The sequence below is a fragment of the Pongo pygmaeus genome, chromosome 1 (genome assembly GCF_028885625.2).
Source record: "Pongo pygmaeus isolate AG05252 chromosome 1, NHGRI_mPonPyg2-v2.0_pri, whole genome shotgun sequence".
NCBI classification, from domain to species: Eukaryota; Metazoa; Chordata; class Mammalia; order Primates; family Hominidae; genus Pongo; species Pongo pygmaeus.
The window spans coordinates 13,476,721-13,501,652 of NC_072373.2; the positions used below are offsets into that span (position 1 = coordinate 13,476,721).

The window sequence follows — 24,932 nt, forward strand, 5'->3', positions numbered from 1 at the left end:
CCACCACCCCCAGCCAGCATATTCTTTTAAATATGTATCTAATCATTCTTCTGAAAGAAATAATTAATTTATTACTTCAATGTAATGTTAATTATAAATGGAAATCTGGCACTTATTTCCCATGCAAAGTTTTGAGCAGCCATGGGGAATGCTGAGCTGGAGAGTCAAAATCAAACTTGGGCTGGCTAAGAATACTGCAGTCAGGCAGGAGCATATGGGCTTATTTGGATCAGTTGAAGGCTTGCATTTACCGTAAACTCTGAAAGGGGAGACTGCTTAGGAGTCAGGGGAGTCAGGTCCAGGAGAGGGAGATGGATACACTTCTAACTAGGAGAGCCATGCTGGCTAGGAGTTAGAGATAAGACCATGATATACAGGAGTTAGAGATAGGACCATGATATATAGGGCAAGGCTTCATCATAAGTACAAATTAAGCAACATAGATTGATCTTAGATGTAGGCACTACATCTCAGCACCTGGAATGGCTGAGCTTGTCTTCACAAGGACCCAGTCAGGGGATGAGTATAGGGTTGTTTCCTTTCTGCCCTAGTTTTAAGCAATCTTAATGGTATAGGCTCATACAGCCTTCTTAGTTCTAGTGTAGACTGTTTGCTGTAAGTGTGGCAGGGTTCTAGTAGATATTGGTGATTTTTGCAAAAAAAAAAAAACTAGATTGTCTAGAACTAATTAGAATATAAAAAGATTATCAACAAATGTTATTTATAGAGCAATTCAGAATATATATACCTTTAGAATTTTTTTAAAAATGGTTATTCCCAACTTGCCAACAGTCCCTAAAAATTTACACATTACCAATAATGAGTTATGAGGTTGAAAAAAGACTCCTTTTTTTTTTTTTTTTTTTTGAAACAGGATTTCACTCTGTCACCCAGGCTAAAATGCAGTGGCGCCATCTTGGCTCACTGCAACCTCTGCCTCTCAGGTTCAAGTGGTCCTCCTACCTCAGCCTCCCAAGTAGCTAGGACTACATGTGTGCACCACCATGCCTGGCTAATTTTTAATTTTTTTTTGTAGAGATGAAGTCTCACTATATTGCCCAGGCTGGTCTCAAATTCCTGGGCTCAAGCAGTCCTCCCGCCTTGGCCTCCCGAAGTGCTGGGATACAGGCATGAGCCCCTACGCCTGGCAAAAAAAAAACAAAACTAAAAAACCTTTTCTAATCTATTAGTAATAAAAATAAATTTAGTTCAAATATGCTAGAGGAAGGAGAATTTTCTATTCTTCTTATAGAAAATTATATTACAAAATTGTTGTTAAATGAAGAGGCAATTCAAGAGTATGCAGCCACAAAACAGAGAAAAGTATTTTGAAAGGCATGTCCAACAACCAACTGACTATTGCCATGTTTCTGGATTTTGTGGTATTCATGGTACTTTTCAGTTTTTTAAATTTTGTAATTTGTTGTGATGCCTTTTCTCACTCTGAATAAATATATACTTTCAGATCTAAAAAAATAGAAGATAGATAAGATAGATTAAAATATGTGTAATATTGCAGGGAGAAATCAAATAATTACAGGGATAGCATATGAAAACAAACTGGGTCAAAAGCAGTATAAATGTATAATAAAGAATATGCTGAGTTGCAGGTTGGAAAACCTAACTTGGGCAAAGTTGGACAAAGTTTATTTAGTACTTCAAAAGAGCAGGCAAATTTGGGGTTGTTTGATTTTAAAAGAAACATTTTTAAATTGAATTTGAAAGTGTTAAGACACATATTCTATGGATTTGAAATAAGGTTTTCTTATGTAATTAATTATGTTTGAACTAAGTCAGGTTTTTCTTTTTTTGTTGTTGCTATTTGTTTGTTTACATTGGCACTATTTTATCTTGGTACTACTTTTCAGATTTGAATCATGTTTTCATACTTTGGCTGCCTTGTCTGCTGCTTTTCATGTGGCTTTTTCTTTTAGAATATCTTGGCTCTATCTTATAAAAAGAGAGACCCAGGGTAGAAGAGTATGATTAAGTCTATCAGTATCTTGGTTCATTATTGCCAGATATTGGCAGGAGAAATAGACTGTGCAACCCAAGCCAGTTAATTTTGCTTTTTGTTAAAAGCTTTATTGAAAGGTCAATTAGGATAATAAGATGAAGGGAAGGTTATCTTTCAATGTTAGTTATCAGTATGTCTTTTTTTCTCTAGTATTATGGACAAGTTAAGATTGATTCAATATGGGAGAAGCATTTTAAGGCACTGTCAAAGGATGCTAACTACTCTTTGAAGTGCATAGTTTGTAATCATGCAGATAATTCTGTTATTTGAATCTGAAAGTAAATTAATCTAAAAATGCAAAATTTTCAAGTTGTCCATGACTTTTCAATTTAGTACGATTTGCTCTAAAATTTTTTGGTTAAATGCTACATATGCAGATTGATATTGAAATGTATACATTTTTAACAACACTCTTTGAACATAAATTATTTAAGAACAATAATGTTGGTAATGTGTACGCTTCTCTAATTTGAATAATCCCTCTTGATAATTCATCTTTTGAAAATACATGTAATGCCACAGAAAGGGTAATGTAGGAAAGCACCTAATGCAATATTGCATTCAACATAGCTATTTAGAAATAGCCTATTGGCAACAAAAAATAATAGGGAATAAATTTTAACATTGGCTTTTTGCAGACATGTAATCTTTAATACTGAATATATACACAATGTTAAATTGTTGCGCTTTGTGTGTCTTCCAAAAAGCATGCTGCATATTTTTCAGTAAGTATGTGCTTATTGGTGTGTGTTTATCTCCTTAGCAAGGTGTTTGGGAAACTTTGCTAGCAGCTCTACAAGTCCTCATCAGAGCAGATCACCACCAGCAGATGTTTAATATTAAGCAGTTATTGAAAGCTCAAGTGGTTCATCACTTTCTACTGACTTGTCAGGTTTTGCAGGTACTTTTCATGTAACTTTACTTTTGGAAATATATTCCACAGTTGTTTAATAATACTATGAACATCAAATTTTTGTGGCACTTTCAATGGAAGCTTTTTCTTTTTTTTTTTTTTTCCATCTTCTCTCCAGATTCTCTTCTTTCAATAAATAGTACAGGAGTATTTCAACTGCTGCATCTTACCGCTTGATCATCACACTGTCATAATTCCTAACTCAATTACAAAAGTACAATTACTAAATTTCTTAGATGTTTCTTTATGTTGGGATAGAATAATAGTTTTGTACTGCCTTGAACAGCAAGAATAGTTAATGAATTTTAACTTGTTCCATATTCCTTAAATAAACATTTACAAATATGTATTGCTTTAATAAGTATAAACTTGCTAAAGGTCTATTCTATATGCTAGAATTAGCATTTAAACTGTATCCAAAATTTTTATTAAAAAGTGACACTAATTTTATCAGTTACATTGTAATGTCTATGCTGTGGCCCTTTTAGTTAATTTTTTTCTCTGCCTTTATTGATATCATCTAATATACCAACCAAGCAGATAAAAGGCATCGATAAATATCTGCTTGGTTTGTATATTAGACAATTTTCCAAGTTTTTTTTAAATGTCTGAGGCATCTAATAGAACTTTGTCAAGTTAGATAAGTACAGATATTCCATGAGATCAGTAATATTTTATATTTTGAGCACCTTTGCTTCAGTGGCACTAAGGGCTTTTCATTATAGTTGGGCTAAAATTCAAAATCTGTGACAACATCTGTAAGAAGTGTTAGTATGAGAAGGCTTATATGATCTGGCTACCATTCTAGCTTCATCTTATGGTACTCAGCCTCCCTGGATTTCTTTCCCTTCCTTAAACAAGTGAGACTTTTTTCTGTCTCAGAGTACTTGGTATTCTTTTTGCTTTAACAATTATTGATCCCATTCTTTTCATCTGGCCAACTCCTACTTATCCTCCACGTGGCAACTTAAGACTTACTTCCTGAGAGATACCTTCCCTGCCCTTTCCATATAAATTAGTCTTTTTCCCTTTATACACTATGTACATACAGTTTGTTAGTTATTTATGAATTATGGTTTATTTCCCTCTGTAAGCCTCCTGAAAGCAAGGTATGGTTTTTGTTTTGCTTTGTTTTGAATCACACTGTAATGTCAGTACTTGACACACCTGGGCATCTGATAAATATTTGTTAAATGAATGAATTCCAAAAACACAAAAACATTCTGTTGCCTTTCACGGCCATAAATTAGACTATTGTTGTAGGGAATAGAATATGTTGCTTGATCCTTCAGGCCCCTTGCTTACTGAGTGTTTTATGCATCATTTATACATCGGTTTTCCTCAAAATTTTTTCCTTTGCATATCCATTTTGAAATGTATTGGCCACTTTTCATTAAGTTCATATGACAATGTGATATTCTTATTCAGTCTTTGCATGTCGAAAAGTGGCACTTATAAACTTTGAGATTTCCACATATTTTTTCACTTTTGTATTATTTACAAAAATGCTAGAAAAAATCTAGGTACAAATTTTTTTCCTTACATGTATAGTTCTTTACCCTTGTTTGTTCAAAGAGCCCACTTATCAAATTAACAGCTGTTTATTAAACATAGCTTTATGTCAGGTATTGTGGGAAGTTTATAAAGAAATGAACGTAGTCTTTGCCTTTAAGGTACCTCAGAGCATTTGTGCACTTTAGGAAGATTAATAAATTGGTAGTATATTGGATGTAAGGCAGTTTCATTCATTTGTGAGTACAGCATAAAGAACCTGAACCCTGGTGATTAAAATGGGAGTGTTTAGGTAGGGAGCAAATATGGGAGAGATTATAAGGATAGAATTCATAGGACTTGATTCTGTTTAAATGGAGCTTCAGGAGGAGTCAAATATAACATAAAATTTCAAGCTGGGAGACCAGAAAAATAATAAGTTCATCAGAAAAAAAAGAAGCAACCTTGTAAGTTTTGTAGTTTTTGTATCTACATTTGAAATTACAGCAGGACATTCAGCAACAGTGAACTGGTAATAGTGAAGCCATCAGAATAGAGAAACACTCCAAGACAGAGAAGTGTAGTGAGAGAATCAGAGGACTGAGGCTTACACCTCAGGAGATACCCATTTTCGGGATGTGAAACAAGAAAAAGGGGCTATTGAAAGACATATAGAAAGAGGAATTGAAAAGCTAAGAGGAGACTCAGTAAAGTGAAAGCCAGAGGTCGGCAGAGGGGGAAGAACTTGTAGAGAAGGAGGTGATACCTTGAACCAAATGATATAGAAAGTTCAGAGAAAATGTAGGCAGATAAAGGGCCATTGACTCAGAAATTCTTAATGACTTACAGGATTTCAATAGCATGGATAAGGCAAGAGCCAGATTTCAGGGACTTTGGACAGCATGTGTGGCGGATCATTGAAGGCAGTGGGAATAAATGATTATTAAAAAGTCCAGCAGCAAAAGCAAAGACAGAAACAGAATGTTCACTTAAGGTAAAGTTAAGGGATTAAAAAAATAGTAAAATAGAATACCAGTGACTATTGATAAAGAGTCAGTGGAGAGGGCAAGATAGAAGTAACCTGGGCTAGTCTTGGGAATGAATCACTGATGCTGCAACCAAGAAAGTTAAGAAGATACATGGAGTATGGTTTAGAAGAAATGCAGATGGTCGTAGCAGAAATAGTTCTGAATTGGAAGTCGGGAGATCTATGTTCCTGTCTTAGTCTTTGCCACTTGACAGCTATGAGCTCTTGGCAAAGGAGTTTTGTGTTTTCTTCTGTAGACTCAGTGTTCTCTTCTTAAATCTGAGGTAGTCAAACTAAATTGTTTCAAAATTAACATCTACATTTTAAGTACTCCAATTCAGTAATACACAAGAGTAAATGAAGAGTGGATGTAGAGATATATATTTGGACATAGGAAGAGGGAAGATGAGGAAGTTTACCTCCCATACCCTTAATCTGGAGGCCAGCTGCTACCCACTGGGGAGATGGAATTGGAGGATATAAGCAATTTATTTATATACAGCTTTATTTTTAGTAATTACGTGGCATTTTGCCAAGTCTTATTATTCCAGACAGTAAATGGTACAGTAGAAAGAGTTCAGAGGCCTGAGTTTGAGTTATAATTATACTACCTACATATTTTATGTGTGGTTTACAGTAGTCAAATAACCTCTTTGTGCCTCATATTCTAGAAATGAGGGCTAAAACCTCTCATAGAGCTGTTGTGAAAAGGAGCTTCGTAAACTGGAGCATATTGTATTAGTGTATGAGTTTTGTCTATCAAAAGTTTTCTGTCCTAATCCTATACTAATATTACTAATATTAGTAGTAGTAAAAGAAGAAGAAAAGGTAGTAGCAGTAGTAATAGTAGTGATTGTAGTTTATCACTAACATTTATATGGGGCTTACGTACATGCAAGGCACTATTCTAAGAGTTTATGTTATTTAGTCCTTATAACAACCCTATAAAGTAGCACTAGTATTACTCACATAGACAAAGAAAGTGAAGCATGCAAATGTTAAATAACGTACCTAAGATCATGTGGCTAGTGAGTGGAGAAACCAGAATGCAAACCTAGGAAGTCTGGCTTTTGAGACCACACTTGTGAGAGTTGCAGTATAAGTTTGCCTCAGTTAATTAAGATACATGGGCTAGAATTAAGTTGCCATCTGTGTTAATGAATTTTTAATAACAAGATTGCTTGAATTAGGAAATAACTCAATTTAATGAGTTGTTATGGTAGTGGTAAATATGATCAGACTAGAGTAGTAAACCAACAGAATTCTACCTTAAAAAGAATATTTTGCCTAAATGAAAAATCTTAGTTAGTTGACAATTCTTTAAATCTAAAGAGAGTTTTTTTTATTTTTTCAGGAACACAAAGAGGGGCAACTCACACCCATGCCCCGAGAGGTTTGTAGATCATTTGTGAAAATTATAGCAGAAGTCCTTGGATCTCCTCCAGATTTGGAATTATTGACAATTATCTTCAATTTCCTTTTAGCAGTTCACCCTCCTACTAATACTTACGTTTGTCACAATCCCACGAACTTCTACTTTTCTTTGCACATAGGTAGGTATAATCATTTTTGTTAGATCATGGCTATTTCCACTTTTGTTTTATTCTTCCCACTTGATTCACACTTGTTTGATATTTGAATGGCCTCTGTGCTGCTCTAATTACATACTGGGGTTGGGATAGGGCAGAGAGTTATAGAATGAACTAGACATGGCCTCTGCCCTCAAGGAGTCTAAATGCCAAGTGGAGAAAGGAGACATAGACTCAAATAACTACAGTAAAAAAAAATGTGTATTTGGTAAGTATCAAAGAGACACAAAAGGAGAACTAATGAGATTTCAGAGGACAGAGGGTTTCATCTGACCACTGTGGAGAGAATATTTAATAGGTTACATGACATCTGATATGGACATTGAAGATTTTGAGTAGAATTTGATAGGTAGATTGAAGACTTGGTGTTCCAGGTAAAGGCAGTGACTTTAAAGGGAGGAAAAAAGGAAAGAAAAAATAAGGACTAATGAGTTTTACCTACGTATAGGGGATCTGTAAAGGAATAGTGAGAAATAATGCCATAAATACAGTTTAAGACCACCATTTACTTGTTTTTACCCTAAAGTCGTATCAAATGGGTCCTTGAATGTAAGGCCAGAGAATATGAACTTGTATTCTAGTTGTAGGTCATTGAAAGGGTTTTGTTTGTTTGTTTTGAGCAAAGGCTATGATATAAGTAAATTATTGCAGTAGGATTCAGGAATAAGGAACTAGGGGCAGTAAGGCCAATTATAGTAGTCCCTGAGAGACAGGATAACAGAATCTGGGCATAGTAACAGTGGAACTGGAAAGGAGGGATAAATTGAGAATTGGGAAGTGTAGGATGGAATGACTCTGGAGGTGTTAAGGAAAAAGGATAATGGCTTTGGTTGTATAATATATATGTTGTATTTAAGGTGCCCTGCAGTTATTTACAATACAATTTTCTAGTAGGCAATTGGGAATTGAGGGTTACAGCATGAAGAAGGAAGGGTAGGTTATAAGGAGCTGTCCTCATAGAAGTGAGGTGTGAAGCTCTGAGAACAGATGAGACCACTGAAGAAAAGTAGAGTGAGAGAAGGAAAGAGAAAGCTAAGGAAAGAACTGCTGGTAATATTACTAGTTGGAGGGTAGGACAAGAACGAAGAATCAGTAAAAGAGAAAGATGGAATAATCAGTTTTTTTAAGAACCAGGGAAATGTAATGTGGTAAGAAAGAAAGTAAGAATGTACCTACAAGAAAGCTGAGTCACAAATTTACATTAGAAAACTGGTTGTACAATAGCCATTTTAAGAGATGTAGTAAATGGGGCCAGGCGCGGTGGCTCACGCCTGTAATCCCAGCACTTTGGGAAGCCGGGGCAGGCAGATCACCTGAGGTCAGGAGTTAAAGACCTGCCTGACCAACATGGCGAAACCCCATCTCTACTAAAAATAAAAAAAAATTAGCCTGGCATGGTGGCACATGCCTGTAATCCCAGCTATTTGGGAGGCTGAGGCAGGAGAATGGCTTGAACCTGGGAAGCAGAGGTTGCAGTTAGCTGAGAACGTGCCATTGCACTCCAGCCTGGGCGACAAGAGCAAACCTCCATCTCAAAAAAAAAAGAAATGTAGTAAATTAATAAAATGAGCAGCACTAAATGTCCACATGAAATTAGATAGCATGACTTTGTGGTAGGCTTAGCACATTTCATGGAAAAAGGACTGTGGATAAAGATTCTGAGAGTGGGTTAGTTACAAAGATGGGTAAAATATGGTCCCCTCTCTTAAGACGTTTACAGCCTAGTTGAGGGAAAGAGGATAAAGAAACGATTATATCACGCCACGTGGAAAGCACAGTGATAAGGAAGTCAACATTTTTGTTTTCTGGTAGCATAGAGCATGTGAAGACTGAGGGGGATTTCCCAGAGGAAGTGATGCCTGCCCTGAATCTTAAAGGATGAGTAGGAATCAAAGAGAAGGGCCTTCCAGGCAAAGGAAACAGCTTGACAGGGAACTAGGAGAAAGTGGTGTTGCTGAAATGTAATTTATGAAACAAGGCTGGGGAGGGGCCTAGGGACAAATAGTGGTAATTCTTGTGGACAAGAAGCTTGGGTTTTGTCCAAGGTGGTAAGGAGGCATAGAAAGCCATTGGAAGGTTTTAAGCAGGAGTTGACATTCGAGAGAGAGCGAATTCTGGTAGCTGTGAGGATATGAGAGTAACGAGATGTTCATCAAGGATGCCATTTAGAAATCTGTGATAGTAATCCAATTGAGAGATGATAAAGCCTGCATTATAGCACTATGGTAGGGAAGAGAAGAGGTCAAGAAACAGAAAATGAAGTCATGCTAGGCATGGTGGTTCATGCCTATAATCCCAGCACTTTGAGAGGCCAAGGCGGGTGGATCACTTGAGGTCAGGAGTTCAACTCCAGCCTGGCCAACGTAGCGAAACCTCGTCTCTCCTTAAAAAAAAAAAAAAGTTAGCTGGGCGTGGTGGCACATGCCTGTAATCCCAGCTACTCGGGAGGCTGAGGCATGAGAATTGCTTGAACCAGGGAGGCGGAGGTTGCAGTGAGCAAAGATCACGCCACAACACTCCAGCCTGGGCAACAGAGCAAAACTGTCTCAAAAAAAGAGAAAAAGTCAGTAGAACCTGGTGACTGATTTGCCATGGATAAAGGAAAGGTAGTGGTCAAGGGTGGCTCCAGGTTACTACATGGGAACTTCCCAAAGAATAAAACAGAAGGAGTAAATTTAGGGCAAAAAGATGATTCAGGTTTAGATTTGTTGCATTTGTGATTCATTTAAGAAACCAAGCAGTCGAATTTATAAGTATGAAGCTCAGAAATAATTAGTTTTTACAAATATTAGACACTGAAGGGGATATATAAAAATAAAAGACACAGTCCTTTCCTCAAGGAATGAACAGATGAACACTCTCCCTTGAGAGATGATAATAACATATAAAAAGTGAATAGTTAAATGTTAAACCATAGAAATAACTATAAGTACAGTTGGAATTAAGAAAATAGAAGTTAATGTGGCCAGAAATAATAAACAACAGCAAAATCTGTACTAAAAAATTGTGAAGAGTAAGTATTCACATATCGTGTGCCTTAGTATAAAGTATGCTATATATTTTTCTCTTTAAACATCTTTTTGTCAAAATTTGAATTTAATGATCTGCTTTTAAAGTTATATTTTTGTTTTATCCTTTTTAAAAATTTTGCTGTTTCAAAAAAAATTTGGATTCTAGATGGCAAGATCTTTCAGGAGAAAGTACGGTCAATCATGTACCTGAGGCATTCCAGCAGTGGAGGAAGGTCCCTTATGAGCCCTGGATTTATGGTAATAAGCCCATCTGGTTTTACTGCTTCACCATATGAAGGTAAAAATAGCAATAATGGAAGTATGACCTTCTCATTTTAGTTTTGAATATTCTTAGATAATTAAATTGTACATATTTTAGAAGTATATGTAGTACAACCTCATTCAATCTAACAAGAGACACCCAGCACAGGTCCCCAAGAGAATTGAGAAAATGGATGAGGCTCATGCTATCTTGTTCTGGCATTCTCTGACTTCTCTTATCGTAGTCATTTGTCTTTCATCAAGCTTCTGATTTATTTTACCATTTTCTTCAGAAGCTTTTTGAACACTTTTATTCTCTTCTGTCTATCTAAAACCATCATTCTAGACAACTTCACTTGCCAGATAAATGGCCACCCAATACTCCAGCTTCACATTTTTTGACTCAGGGTACCTTTTCTCTACTTTGTCTTACCGCTCTGCATGCATCTGTCTTGGACTTTATCATCATCAAGAATGCTTTCAAGCACCTGTGAAACTACAGTATCCCACTTTGTTCTATCCATATGATCTATTTTTCAATCACATGCATCACTCTGAAACATTTTCAAATACTGTACAATCATGGCTCCATTTCTTTTCCATGTCTTTTGAACAGAATCTTTTTTTTTTTTATAATTATACTTTAAGTTTTAGGATACATGTGCACAACGTGCAGGTTTGTTACATATGTATACATGTGCCATGTTGGTGTGCTGCACCCATTAACTCGTCATTTAACATTAGGTATATCTCCTAATGCTATCCTTCACCTTCCCCCCACCCCACAACAGTCCCCGGTGTGTGATGTTCCCCTTCCTGTGTCCATGTGTTCTCATTTGAACAGAATCTTTATGTATCATTAGCCCTCCAGCCAACCAGAGAAACAGAATCCTTTGGGGGAGTTCTGACATGCTGAAAAAAGGCAAAGGGGATGCATTCATCCTCTCTAATTGACAGCCTCCCACCTTTCTGTTTTTTTGTTTTTTTGTTTTTTTTAATCACACTCCAAAGTTCCTCTTGTCTCGCTTTCCCTATCCAGCCTAGGTCACATTAGCCAATAACTTCAGCGGTTATTCAGTTGGAAACTATCTCGGTTTCCTTGTCCCCTTGGCCTGTTGGTATTCTTGAACTGAAAAATGCTAACCTGGCCTCAGTCTAACCGTTGTCATACTGCTGAAAGTTATAGCAGAGCTTTAAATGCTGCCCTGTAATTTTTAGGTATGTTCAGAATCAATACCCTCTTCTATTTCCATAGTAAGTATATTCAAGTCTTTAAGCCTACAGTACTTTTCTATCTTCCTAATTTACTCTTAACAGAGTCTCATCGCTGCTTTATAGAAGAAAAGAATAGGTGCAGGTTTTCTAGTTGCAAACTGACCATACATCTTTTCCTTTCCCGACTACCGTCCTTTTCCATACTGGGACATTGCTCTTATTGTCAGTCCAACCTAGTCTTGTCTTTAGCTTCAATCCTAATTATTAAATAGTGCAGGTGAGATAGTAATAGAGATACACAGAACTAGATATATAGGTGTTAGTCTCTTGTTTTCCTCCCAAAGTGTTTCAGTTATTCTCTAGCACTTTTTATGCCCTTTTATAATAACATTTTAAGGCTATGTTTTTATTAGTTTTTCTTTTCTTTTTTTTAAAAAAAAATTTTTTTTAAATAAATGAGATAGGGTTTTGCCTTTTTGCCCAGGCTGGTCTTGAACTCTTGGGCTCAAGTGATCCACCCACCTCAGCCTCCCAAAGTGCTGGGATTACAGGCTCAAGCCACTGCACCTGGCCTTTTTGAATTAGTTTTATTTGGAATTTTACAGGACATATTTGTTTTTTAAATCATCTGTCATGTTGAAACATTTTCAAATACAATCATACCCCCATTTTTTCAGATCTCTTGAAGAGAATCTTTTGGCAACTTTAGCCCTCTAGCCAAAATCCAGAAATAACTAGAAAAAAATTCTGAGCTGTGGAGCTATTTTATTGCCACAAAGTCTATGCTCTAAAGCAGTTCATTTAATGCCTGTTTACTCTGTGTTCATGGTCTAAAATTTTAACCTGCAAAAGAATCACCTGGAGAGCTGTTGACACTGATTCCTGGGCCCCTCCCTCATACAGTCTGTATCAGTAGATCTAGGGTGGAGCCTGAGAATGTGAATTTCCAACAATCCCACAGGTGGTATTGATGCCCATGCTACCAGTCCACAGACCACACCTTGAATGGTATGCACTTATATCCCATGCACTACAATGAGAATAATTTTTCTGGTGTCTTCCTACATAGAATATTAGAAGCAGTAAATTAGAGAGCTGTGACAAGAAAAGAAACTATTACTTCTCACTAATAGCAGCAAGAAGTGACTGCAAAAATAGAGGAGAGAGAAAACTGTCTAGGGCTGTTTAGGCTAGTAACAACAAGTACTACCATTTTTTGAGCACTTATTACATGCTGAACTCTATGCTAGGTGCATCACAAATATAATCGCAATCTTTAAAGCCACCCTGCAAAGTAGATATTCTGAACCCTCATTTTACATTTGTAGAAACTGTAGTACAATTAAGTGATTCACCTTGGACCACCTCACTATCATTTGAATCCAATTATATCTAGTTGCAAAGCCCACACTCTTTCTACTACATCCTGGTGACTGCTAGCCTGAGGTAAATTGAGTTTCACTTAATTCACTTAAATTCAGCACAGTAGAACCATTAATCCTAATGACTTTGAATCATTCAGTCAATACTGTATTTTGTTAAGAAGACAGGAAAAGACATATGTTTTGGGAAGATATTAATAAAAAGTGGTTAAAATAAAAATAGTTTTGGCATTCAAGAATTTTAAGCATTAAGCCAGGTGTAGGGTGCATGCCTATAGTCCCAGCTGCTTGGAGTCTGAGGTAGGAGGCTGTCTTGAGCCCAGGAGTTAGAGGCTGCAGTAAGCTGTGATTGTGCCACTGCACTTCAGTCAGGGTAAGAGAGCAAGACCCTGTCTCTTAAGAAAAAGTAAAGGAATTTTAAGCATTAGTTACTTGTAAAATTAACCTGTATGGATTTTAACAGTGCTAGATAAATGGGCTTTTGCTGTGGTTGCAATTTATAATGCAAAAGAGAGGTGGTCTCACTTAATAGATTTTTAAGTAGTATTTTTGTATCTACTCTTACCAGGAGAGAATTCCTCTAATATTATTCCACAACAGATGGCCGCCCATATGCTGCGTTCTAGAAGCCTACCAACATTCCCTACTTCTTCACTACTAATGCAATCACAAAAACTGACTGGAAGTTTGGGTTGTAGTATCGACAGGTTACAAAATATTGCAGATACTTATGTTGCCACCCAATCAAAGAAACAAAATTCTTTGGGGAGTTCCGACACACTGAAAAAAGGCAAAGAGGATGCATTCATCAGTAGCTGTGAGTCTGCAAAAACTGTTTGTGAAATGGAAGCTGTCCTCTCAGCCCAAGTCTCTGTCAGTGATGTCCCAAAGGGAGTGCTGGGATTTCCAGTGGTCAAAGCAGATCATAAAGAGTTGGGAGCAGAACCCAGGTCGGAAGATGACAGTCCTGGGGATGAGTCCTGCCCACACCGACCTGATTACCTAAAGGGATTGGCCTCCTTCCAGCGAAGCCACAGCACTATTGCAAGCCTTGGGCTAGCCTTTCCTTCACAGAATGGATCTGCAGCTGTTGGCCGCTGGCCAAGTCTTGTTGATAGAAACACTGATGATTGGGAAAACTTTGCCTATTCTCTTGGTTATGAGCCAAATTACAACCGAACTGCAAGTGCTCACAGGTACTTATGTGTTTTTGTACACTCCTCCCATCTTTATTTTACTATTCTTTAAAGACTCTCTACCCCTCTGGAAATGTCTTCATTATGCCACTTCTTATAATACAACAAACAGAAAAGTTTATTTCTTTATATACATAATAATAACAAACAGAAAGATATATTTTTCCTTATTTTAATACTAGATAATATTGAATTCCATATTTAACCAAAATCTAAACCATAAGTAGCACTTAAAAAAAATATATTGTGGTTTAATTCCTTATAGTTATTGAGGAAAAATTCTTCAGGACAGAGAAATGATAGGATTTATCTAAAGCTTTGACTCATGAGAATGATTCTGTCCACTTGGTGCTCATGTGAAGGTGGGAGTGATTTCTAGACTGGGCCTGTCCTGGGTAACATCTCACTTGATCAGAGACAAGTGACAGCTCCAGAAGGGAAGAGGAACAGGTGTCATAGGGTGGCTGCTCCATTCCACTCAGGTAATTATAATGCAGGTCTTGGTGCCGAACATTGGTAGTTCTTCTCTGGATGAAGTCAGAAGAGAGCTAAAATGGCCTCAGAAAGAAATACCAGTGTTTCCCAGGACAGGCTGTCACCAGACTGCACAGAGTCCTCCACGTTATGACAGACATTGCCTAGACGTTGTATTTCTTCAGCCATTTTCCTTCTGCTACCCCAGTTTGTTCTCTCTCCAAAAACTTAAGGTTCCTCTGTCACCTGGACACACATGACCTTGCTTTGGTGATGAGATATCCCTCTTATCTTTTCCTCTACTTCTGCTATTGCAGACCCATAACTTTATATGGAGCTCAGATGCAGCAGTGCTAGAGAGCATTCCCTTTATGAGAAAATCTCATTTCACCAGGAGCTTCAAGAAGTTTCACCTGGGCTAAACCCAGCAGCATTTGTTAGGATATTTAGATGGAGGTTTTATTTTCACACTTGGTTCTTGAGAGGATATTCTGTAATGCTAGATTCTTCCCCTGTACCAATATTTGCCTCTCTTCTCTGTGAGTGAACTGGGTTTTTCTGACATGCCTAGACTCCTAATAAAGCTGTTTCTTACTTGGTGGAAAAAAAAACATTTCCAATAGCATCTCAAGTAGCAATGTCCAGTGAAACTTTCTGCAATGATGGACATGTTTTATTCATGCTGTCTAATACAGTCAGCACTAGCCACATATGCCTACTGAGCACTTGAAATGTGGCTGATGCAACTGAGGAACTAAATTTTTAGTTTAAATAAATAGCATAAGTGACAGTGACCACTGTATTAGACATCAGGGATGTGCAATCGAATAGTGTTAATAGACTATATGCCCAAAAAAGTCAATGATAAAAAGTGGTGGTAAATTTGTTAATCACAGTTAAATTAGGAAACATTTCTTAAACATTATGAACATTTGTTTCACCTGTAAAAAATGCTACTACTTGTCACAGTTCCTAAGGTAATCATCATGCACTTTTCTCGTCATGTTAGTAAGACTTTTTTGGTCTCTGTTTTAGTGTAACTGAAGACTGTTTGGTACCTATATGCTGTGGATTATATGAACTCCTAAGTGGAGTTCTTCTTATCCTGCCTGATGTTATGCTTGAAGATGTGATGGACAAGCTTATTCAAGCAGATACACTTTTGGTCCTCGTTAACCACCCATCACCAGCTATACAACAAGGTGTTATTAAAGTAAGGGCAAATACTAGATATGTTATTTTAATTCAGAAAAATAAATATATATGTAATTTAAAATTTTGAGTATATACTTTAAAGTAGACCTAAATCTCTCTTTTATATTTTAGACTAATGAACTAATATAGTTTGTTACTTAATACTCATATATATTTTTTAAATTTTTTTATTTTGATAGCTTTAGGGATACAGGGGTTTTTGGTTACATGATCATATTTTTGCATCATCCAATTTTAAGTCCCCCTCCATATATTGGTTCATAGCAATATGTTTTTTAAATCTACCAATAAATCCCCATATCTGAACATTTAGTAAATCTCTTTTGTAAAAATTACAAGGAATATGTGGTTCATTGGAAATCTCTTCTTCAGTGTACTATCAAATTTTAGATATTTACTTCAGCTCTCAGCTTAGATGACACCTTTTCAAACAGACCTTCCCTGATGATCTTGTCAAAATAACTTCCCTCTAATCTTATTATTTATTCTATCATAGCATCCTATTTATGTCTTGTAATTATCTTTTTAATCTGTGTACTTGTTTTTTAAATTTCTCACAAATATAAGCTTCATGAGGGTGGGCATCTTGTGTAATAGGTACTAAGTTATTATTGAATGAGTAAATGCTTGATATGAATAGTTTCCATTAGAAAACAACCCAATATTAAAATAATCTTATAAAGATTCTCATTTTTCTTTAGTTTGCTTGGATGTAGGTGTTGTTTAATCACTTGCAATACAACCTAGTGTTGAGTTCCCGTTTCATGTGTAAGTCCCTGAGCTAGTTGCAATATAGTATATAAAGGGAAATAATAGAAGCCCTACATTCAAGAATTTCACAGTCTAGAAGGGAGAGTCTCATACTTAACTAAGTAAAACGTAAGGAATTCTGTGATGAGTGCTGCAGTGGCAGTATTAATAAAGAATTGAGCATAGAGGAAACAGGAAAGGATTCATGGAAAAAGTATACTCTGTGTTATGCTGTAAACTTAGAAAGCTTTTTTAGTAGGGGAATAAATAGTTGTGTGTCTGGGGGAAAGGAGTCTATCACTACTTTGAGACAGTCATTGAAGGGGAGAAGGAAGTGGAAGGATTAATTTGGTATTACACGTGTTGCATTTAAGATGCTAGAGAAGGGTGGAAATTCAGGCCTATGCTCAGGGTAAATAATCTGTCAAGAAGCCTAGAAGTAGAGGTCTAGGATAGATAGATATAGATATAGATATAGATATAGATATAGATATAGATATAGATATAGATATAGATTTGCAGAGAGAGCATAGTTTACGGATTTTTTCCCCCTCAGCATTAGGTACAAATATTCTACTTATACTCAACTAAGGCTGCCAGTCTACCAGGTGTCCATGCTCAGCTAAAAATGCCAGTTTCCCCATGAGAGAAACATCAAGATCTCCAAGATAGAGTCATCATTAGCATTCCACAGTAGCCAAAGACAAATTCATTTTTGCTTTGCTGTGGTGGTGGCATTTTTTTAAGCTTTCTGTGTTTTTCTGTACATATGAACTTAATAATTTACAAATACAGTTGTGTTACACTGATTTGTATATATTATATTTAATTTTAATGCATTATCTAAATTGACTTAAATTTTTTGTTTAGCTATTAGATGCATATTTTGCTAGAGCATCTAAGGAACAAAAAGATAAATTTCTGAAGAATCGTGGATTTTCCTTGCTAGCCAACCAGTTGTATCTTCATCGAGGAACTCAAGAATTGTTAGACTGCTTCATCGAAATGTTCTTTGGTCGACATATTGGCCTTGATGAAGAGTAAGTGTGTTCTTCCCTCCACTATAATTGGGAATCTTTTGTCTTTTTTCTTTTCTTTTCTTTTGAGACGGAGTCTCGCCCTGTTGCCCAGGCTGGATTGCAATGGTACAATCTCAGCTCACTGCAACTTTCACCTCCCAGGTTCAAGTGATTCTCCCGCCTCAACCTCCCGAGTAGCTGGGATTACAGGCACGCACCACCATGCCCGGCTAATTTTTTGTATCTTTAGTAGAGATGGGGGTTTCACCATGTTGGCCAGGCTGGTCTCAAACTCCTGACCTCATGATCTGCCTGCCTTGGCCTCCCAAAGTGCAGGGATTACAGGCGTGAGCCACTATGCCTGGCTTTTTTTTTTTTTTTTTTTTTTTTTTTTTTTGAGACAATGTCTCACTCTGTCACCCAGGCTGGAATGCAGAGAGACACAGTCATGCCTTAGCTCATTGCAGCCTTGAACTCCTAGATTCAAGGGATCCTCCTACCTCAGTCTCTTGAGTAGCTAGGATTACAGGCATGCACCACCACACTTGGCTAATTTTTTTTACTTTTAGTGGAGATGGGTCTTGCGGTGTTTCCCAGGCTGGTCTCAAACTCCTGACCTCAAGCCATCCTCCTGCCTTGGCCTCCCAAAGTGTTGGGATTATAGGTGTGGGCCACCACACCTAGCAAGATCTTTTGTCTTAAACGTAAAATTTAGTGAACTCACTCTTAACTAAATCTTTTGGTCACCTTTAGAAAAAATCTGCTAAAAGTAATTTTCCAGGTGAATCAATGTATTATTTGCCATATGATGTTCTTTCTAATATAACTTCATCCTTCATAGTTCATTCACTAGTTAGAAACTAGAAACAAATAAAAGCTGCAGCAGATAAAAGTGATAGCTAAGATTTGGCAGATAGTATTAACATGAGAAGATAACTGAAAAGACAGGTGAGGCTGGGCGTGGTGGCTCAAGCCTGTAATCCCAACACTTTGAGAGGCAGAGGTGGGTGGATCACCTGAGGTCAGGAGTTCAAGCCTGACCAACATGATGAAACTGTCTGTACTAAAAATACAAAATTAGCTGGGCATGGTGGCACATTCATGTAATCCCATCTACTTGGGAGGCTGAGGCAGGAGAATCACTTGAACCTGGAAGGCAGAGGTTACAGTGAGCCAGGATTGTGCAATTGCACTTCAGCCTGGGCAACTGAAGATTGAGTGAAACTCCATCTCAAAAAAAAAAAAAAGAAAAGAAAAGAAAAAAAGAAAGGTAGCTCATGTATTCTCAGTGACAGATCACATAAAGGATCCGTATAGGAGCTCCTTACTCTCCTCGAGCCTTCAGGTTATCTGGGAGAGGAGTAAACCCCTCGCCTGGAATTCCTGGATGCGCTGGTTGCTGAGTTTCGACCCTGGTAGAATGCTGATGGATTAGCAAATAAGTGTAAAAATAAAAGAATATTTTTCTCCCAAACCAAAAGTTTGGCAGAAATTAAACTGTAATTTCTGCTTATGATAGAATAGAGAGAAATGTGTGTCTCCTTATTGTGATAGACAAATTCAGAGCTTAAAGAATTTACTAAATTGTTATGGTAGTTTCAATGCTACTTTTCATTTACATACAGCTTTTGGCTTTCACGAAACAATTCTGCATTACCTTATTTGACTCTCACAATCGCCTTGAGAAGAAAAGAGGACATATATCACCACATATTTTTGACAGATAAGGAAAATGAGGCACAAAATATTTAGCTAATTTCATTCCATCCCAGAGGCAAGTTGTATTGGGATAAGAACTCGAGAATCATTCCCTTTTGCTAGACCTCTTTTTACTAGCTCGCTGTCTCTCAAATACTATGTAAAATAATAATAATAATTTTCCTGTGCACTTGAAGCCCCCAAACATAGTTTCTTTGGACATAAGGGTCTCATAGATGAATTAAAATAAATCAGTTAAAACCAAGAAATTGTATGCATATTTCACTTGAATGTTTGTGTATTTATCTTGGGATGGACTTCTAGCAACAGCTTTTACCCTATTATTGGAGGGACTCTATCATCTTAAAAACAGGTTAAGAATCCTTACTCCCCCAACTTGTTTTTATGACTTCAAAATCAAGTTAGCAAAATGACCCATAGTTGCTATCATATTTTCTTATTTTGTGATTGTTTCTAATGTGCTCTTAACTGTATTATTTATTATAGATTTGATCTGGAAGATGTGAGAAACATGGGATTGTTTCAGAAGTGGTCTGTCATTCCTATCCTGGGACTAATAGAAACCTCTCTATATGACAACATACTCTTGCATAATGCTCTTTTACTTCTTCTCCAAATTTTAAATTCTTGTTCTAAGGTAGCAGATATGTTGCTGGATAATGGTCTACTCTATGTGTTATGTAATACAGTAGCAGCCCTGAATGGATTAGAAAAGAAGTAAGTTTAAAATTATTATTTAAAATTACATCTGATAAATACTTTAGAACAGGAAAACTTTAGTATTAGTTTACTTTAATACACGAGTTTACCTATGTAAGAAGCCTTTCTGTGTACTTCTGAACCTAAAATAAAAGTAAAAAAAAAATAATAACAGAAAGAAAGAAAAAAAACAGCAAGAAATTGTATTTACTGAATGTCCCTGTATGCTACTTTATTAACTGGCCCAAGTTAGTTTCTAACCCTTGCTTGATTTGGAAAACCCAGATGGAGAGAAGCATTGTAGGCCTAATATCGTACATTGAGGTAGATTATCAAGATTAAAATTGAAGACCAGAAGTAACTAATTCATATTTATTGGGTATTTATAAATAATATAAATGCAAATCTATTACCTCTTTTAGTCCTAAAAATAACCCTAATTTATACAAGTGAGATTCAGAGAGGTTAATTAATTTAGTCAAATTCACCTTCTCTGAAAAGTCTTGGCAGAATGTTCCTGTTCATACCCACACAATCTTCATCCTTAGTGTGGACTAGAAACTGCCTATGTGTTCTTATAGTATCTTGTATTAATCTCTAGTGTTACACTTACAACCACTTACTGTTTATAGTAATCTGTTTACTTGTCCAGTTCTCTGTAAAACTATGTATTTTTGACAGGTGTCAAAGTGTATCTTATTTCTATTTCTAGCATACACACTACATATTACTTGCCATAGAATAAGCATGAATAAATATTGAATGACTGCATGAATGAGTGCAAGCTGGTCAAACAGGAATTTAAACCATTTAAATCAGTTAGCTGTGTCTTAAATTATTTGTTCTTTTTCTTATAAATGTTCTGTTTCCTTCTTTTGTTGTTATCTTTAGCATTCCCGTGAGTGAATATAAATTGCTTGCTTGTGATATACAGCAACTTTTCATAGCAGTTACAATTCATGCTTGCAGTTCCTCGGGCTCACAGTATTTTAGGGTTATTGAAGACCTTATTGTAATGCTTGGATATCTTCAAAATAGCAAAAACAAGAGGACACAAAGTAAGATTTAATTTTTATGAATTTGGGGAGGGAGTTGTATAATAGACAAACCTGTTATTTGAGCATAATCTCTTTCTTCTTAGAAACTCTTTTACTGAAATTTTAACGTTAATTTTGTGATAATATCTATCAGTTTTTAAAAAGAAGCCTAAAAAGGCTTGAAAAAGTGGCAAAAATAGAAAAAGTGATTCCCCCATGTAGTTAGTAGTTGGCGATACATAAGTGAAAGATGTCACTGATTTTTCTTACCAAGTAGAATTTAAAAGCGTATGTTGAATAGTAATACCCTTTAGTTTTCTTTAATGGTAATTATTAAAGTGAATATGAAACAAAAAATATGATAATTGCTGGTTAAACTTTTGCCTTGTATAGAAAAAAAGCCTGTTCTTTGAAACAATTTTTAAAATGAAATAAATTTATGAGCTAATATTTTTCCATTGAAGGTTTTTTAGTGACCATTTGTAAATTTGCTTTAAAATTGCTTTTAACAAGAATTTAAAAATGTCTACTACCATCACCCCCATGCTGATCAAAATTTAAAAATTTGTATCTAACAAAACATATTGTCATGATACATAAAATCAGTTCAATTAAAAAATTAGTAACCACATAGCTTGAAAACATTCTAGTATCTTCTGTTTTTAGATATGGCTGTTGCACTACAGCTTAGAGTTCTCCAGGCTGCTATGGAATTTATAAGGACCACCGCAAATCATGATTCTGAAAACCTCACAGATTCACTCCAGTCACCTTCTGCTCCCCATCATGCAATAGTTCAAAAGCGGAAAAGCATTGCTGGCGAGTATTGAAATCATATTTTAATAACCATAAATTGAGGCTAGCTTGACTTTCCTATGTTCTTATGCCATTCACACTTTTAAAATATTTCTTGTTTTACATAAAATTTAAGAAAGATTTTTTCCTGAAGGAAACTATTCTGCTACTTACTTTTAGTGCTTTTCTCATTCAGTTATTTCTTGAGCACCTGCCTACCATGTGCTGAGCATTGTGCTAAATATTGGAGATACAATGATGAAAAAAACAGACACAGATTCTGCCCCTGCAGAGACTGTAAAATAGTAGGGAAATGTAGAGGGTAGGAATAGAGATTATAACCGGGCAGTCTACATCAGGATTAGGGAAGTCTCTGAGAAAGTGAGATTTTAATATAGATGTAAAGGATGAGAAAGGAGTTAGCAAGGCAGAGAGTCAGAGAAAGAGTATTACAGGCAGAATGGATGGCTTATATGAAGCTTCCAAGGCAGGGAAAAGCTGAGCTTGTTCAGAGAAATAAAGAAAGCCATTTAGCTAGAATGTGTCACTTGATAAGAGTGGGACACCAGAAGAGGCTGTACAGTATGGCATGGGCCAAAGTCATTTTTTAATCATATAGGCCTTGTTAAGGAGCTTAGATTTTATCCTAACGGGAAGTCATCAAAGGTTTTAAGTAGGTGGCGTGCTATAAACAGCTTTCTGTTTTATAAAGATCACTCTGTCTTCTGTGTAGAAAGTGGGTTAGAGAAGAGGAATAGGAGAAGAGAGGTAGTGGGGAGTCCAGGTAGGAGGCTATTACAGTAGTCAGGGCAGATGATGGTGGCTTGCACATGGTTAAAATGCACATGATGTCAGGGTTTGGTATAAATTAGTACATGTCATCAAATAATAAACATTAATATTGTTAGGCTTCCTTATTTTTTCTACAAAATCTGCTATGATCTTTACCCAGAAAGATAACATGAACACCACATACACAGGATATACACACATACATATGTATACATAGTGGATAAATATGCATATATACATGCACACACACACCATCTCCAGAGTATTTGGTAAATTGTTTGAAATTTAATCACTCTTACTGTCTTAAATTCACTTAAGTTCAAATCTTTCTTTCACCTGTGTTAAGCTACTTCTGTGTTCAATGCTATGCAAAAATTTTAAACCATGTGAAAGACTCACTTGTAAAGAAAAGCTACCAAGTACCCATTGTTTTGCAGTAGTATGTTTAAATTATGCTAAATAAAACTTCTAAAATATCTATGTAACTAAACTTACTGCCCTCTACATTCTTCCTTATTTAATATCTGAATGCACTGTGTCTTCTTGAGCTGCCCTCCCAGTTGTACATCTCTTTTGTCCTGCGTAGAAACATTCTTTATCAGTTCTAGCATTAATGCTCAGCTTCCTGCATGCCAAAACATGATTGCTGGACACCTTTCCTTTGCAGGACTCCTTATATAGTCAGTGACTGCTTAGATGGAATTTGCCCTCTATTGATATCAGAAAGTATACCTTTACTACCCCTGCTGTTTCTTTTGTATTGATACTTCTCATTCTCATATCTGTTCCTCCTCTGCTTCCATCCCTAGATCTCGGGTTTTAGTTAATTATCACCTTGTGCCTGGGCTAACACAATAGTCCTCTTGCTATTTCCCATTTGGTCAATGATTTCTCTAGCAGTCTTTAATCTCTCTCTTTAGATACTAGCATTTTGTCACCTTGAGCCTTAGAGCCCTACATAGCTTCAAGTTTGTTTTTTGTTTTTTTTTTTTTAGTTTGAGTCATTTTAAAACAGATAATGAACTTTTAGTCTTTTCACTAGATGGCTGTCCTTTTTTCTGACTTCTGTAGCTTCTTATTATACTTGGACTTGTCTTTTTCACTCTAAGTAAATGTGATTGCTGCGAGCTATAGGAGACTTACAGAATCCTACACGTTTTTAGCTTAATAAAAGACCTTAAAAGTCATCCAGTCCAGCTTCCTCATCTTAAGACCCACTGCATCCTAGAACTAGGGACTGCTGGCACTTGCACCCCTATACTCATCCCTTTGTGTCCTGCACCACATCTACTCATTCCAGGTCTGTCATATCTCTTAGGACCCATCTCTCTCTCTCTGAAGTCTCTCTCAATCCTTCCTGTTTTAAATACTACCCTTATTGAAATTCTATCTTTGTGAATCTAGTTTGCAAAATACCACTTTATATGTGTTCGGTTGTTGCTTTGTAATTGTTTCTAAGTTGTTTTTTTACACACATACTTGGGAAAGATTGTGCTTTTTATTTCTTCACTATTACTTAAACGTATCATCAAAAGTATATTGGCTTTGTATGCTACAGGTACAAAAACTGCAGAATACTGAAGCTCTTCTGTTTCTGAGCAGTGTGGTTACAAAAACTAATTCAAGTCCATTTGTCCATGATACTAAAGTGACATAGAGGGATTTCTATTTCTGTCATGTCTATTAATTAGGTAATGAATTGTTCCTTCAAAGACTTAAGCCATTCTCTTTACTGATAAATGTTTAGGTGTGGTGGGGGGATTCCTATATAGATTCATTTAGCATTTGTTGAAAACTACGGAGATGAGTGACACCTCCAGCCCCACTGCCACTATCCTCCACCTTCAGCAGGAGTTGTGGGGACTGCCAGCAGCTGCAGCTTCCATTATGGCCACACACCAGACTCTGATAATAGACAAATTTACTCAAGCCCTGAACCCCAGGATATCCATGACTTGGAACCAAGGTTTCTTCAGCAGTACTGTCATTACATCTAGACCTTAAGTTCTTGCATTGCTAGAGGAGTTAGATACTATTTTATTGTCAGATTAATCTTATTAATCTTATATTAATCTTATAAACTCAGGTTTACCATTCTTCTGCTCAGCAGTTCCGAGTTGCCTGCTGCCCAGTGAACAAAGCTCTGATTCCTTAACCTCTATATCTGTTTTTGGTCTAGATATCTATATCTATACATATCTTTATATGTAATTTTACCTAAATGGTATCATGCTCTACCTACTGTTTATAAATTGATTTCTATTTCTGGTCATTATATTATAGATATTTTTCCATATTAAGAAACATAAATATTCTTTTATTTTTAATGA

The 24,932-nt window shown here is 36.3% G+C and overlaps 1 protein-coding gene across 1 annotated transcript in view; it reads left to right on the forward strand.

Annotated features, from left to right (window-relative positions):
• LYST (lysosomal trafficking regulator) overlaps nt 1-24,932 on the forward strand; it is a 213,551-nt gene that overhangs the window by 96,616 nt on the left and 92,003 nt on the right. The window contains exons 20-28 of the mRNA XM_054448938.2: nt 2,781-2,918; nt 6,803-7,001; nt 10,215-10,346; nt 13,475-14,102; nt 15,612-15,789; nt 17,412-17,581; nt 19,766-19,996; nt 20,870-21,036; nt 21,682-21,834. Coding sequence (XP_054304913.1) covers nt 2,781-2,918; nt 6,803-7,001; nt 10,215-10,346; nt 13,475-14,102; nt 15,612-15,789; nt 17,412-17,581; nt 19,766-19,996; nt 20,870-21,036; nt 21,682-21,834 — 1,996 coding nt within the window. The remainder of the gene's footprint in view (nt 1-2,780; nt 2,919-6,802; nt 7,002-10,214; nt 10,347-13,474; nt 14,103-15,611; nt 15,790-17,411; nt 17,582-19,765; nt 19,997-20,869; nt 21,037-21,681; nt 21,835-24,932) is intronic.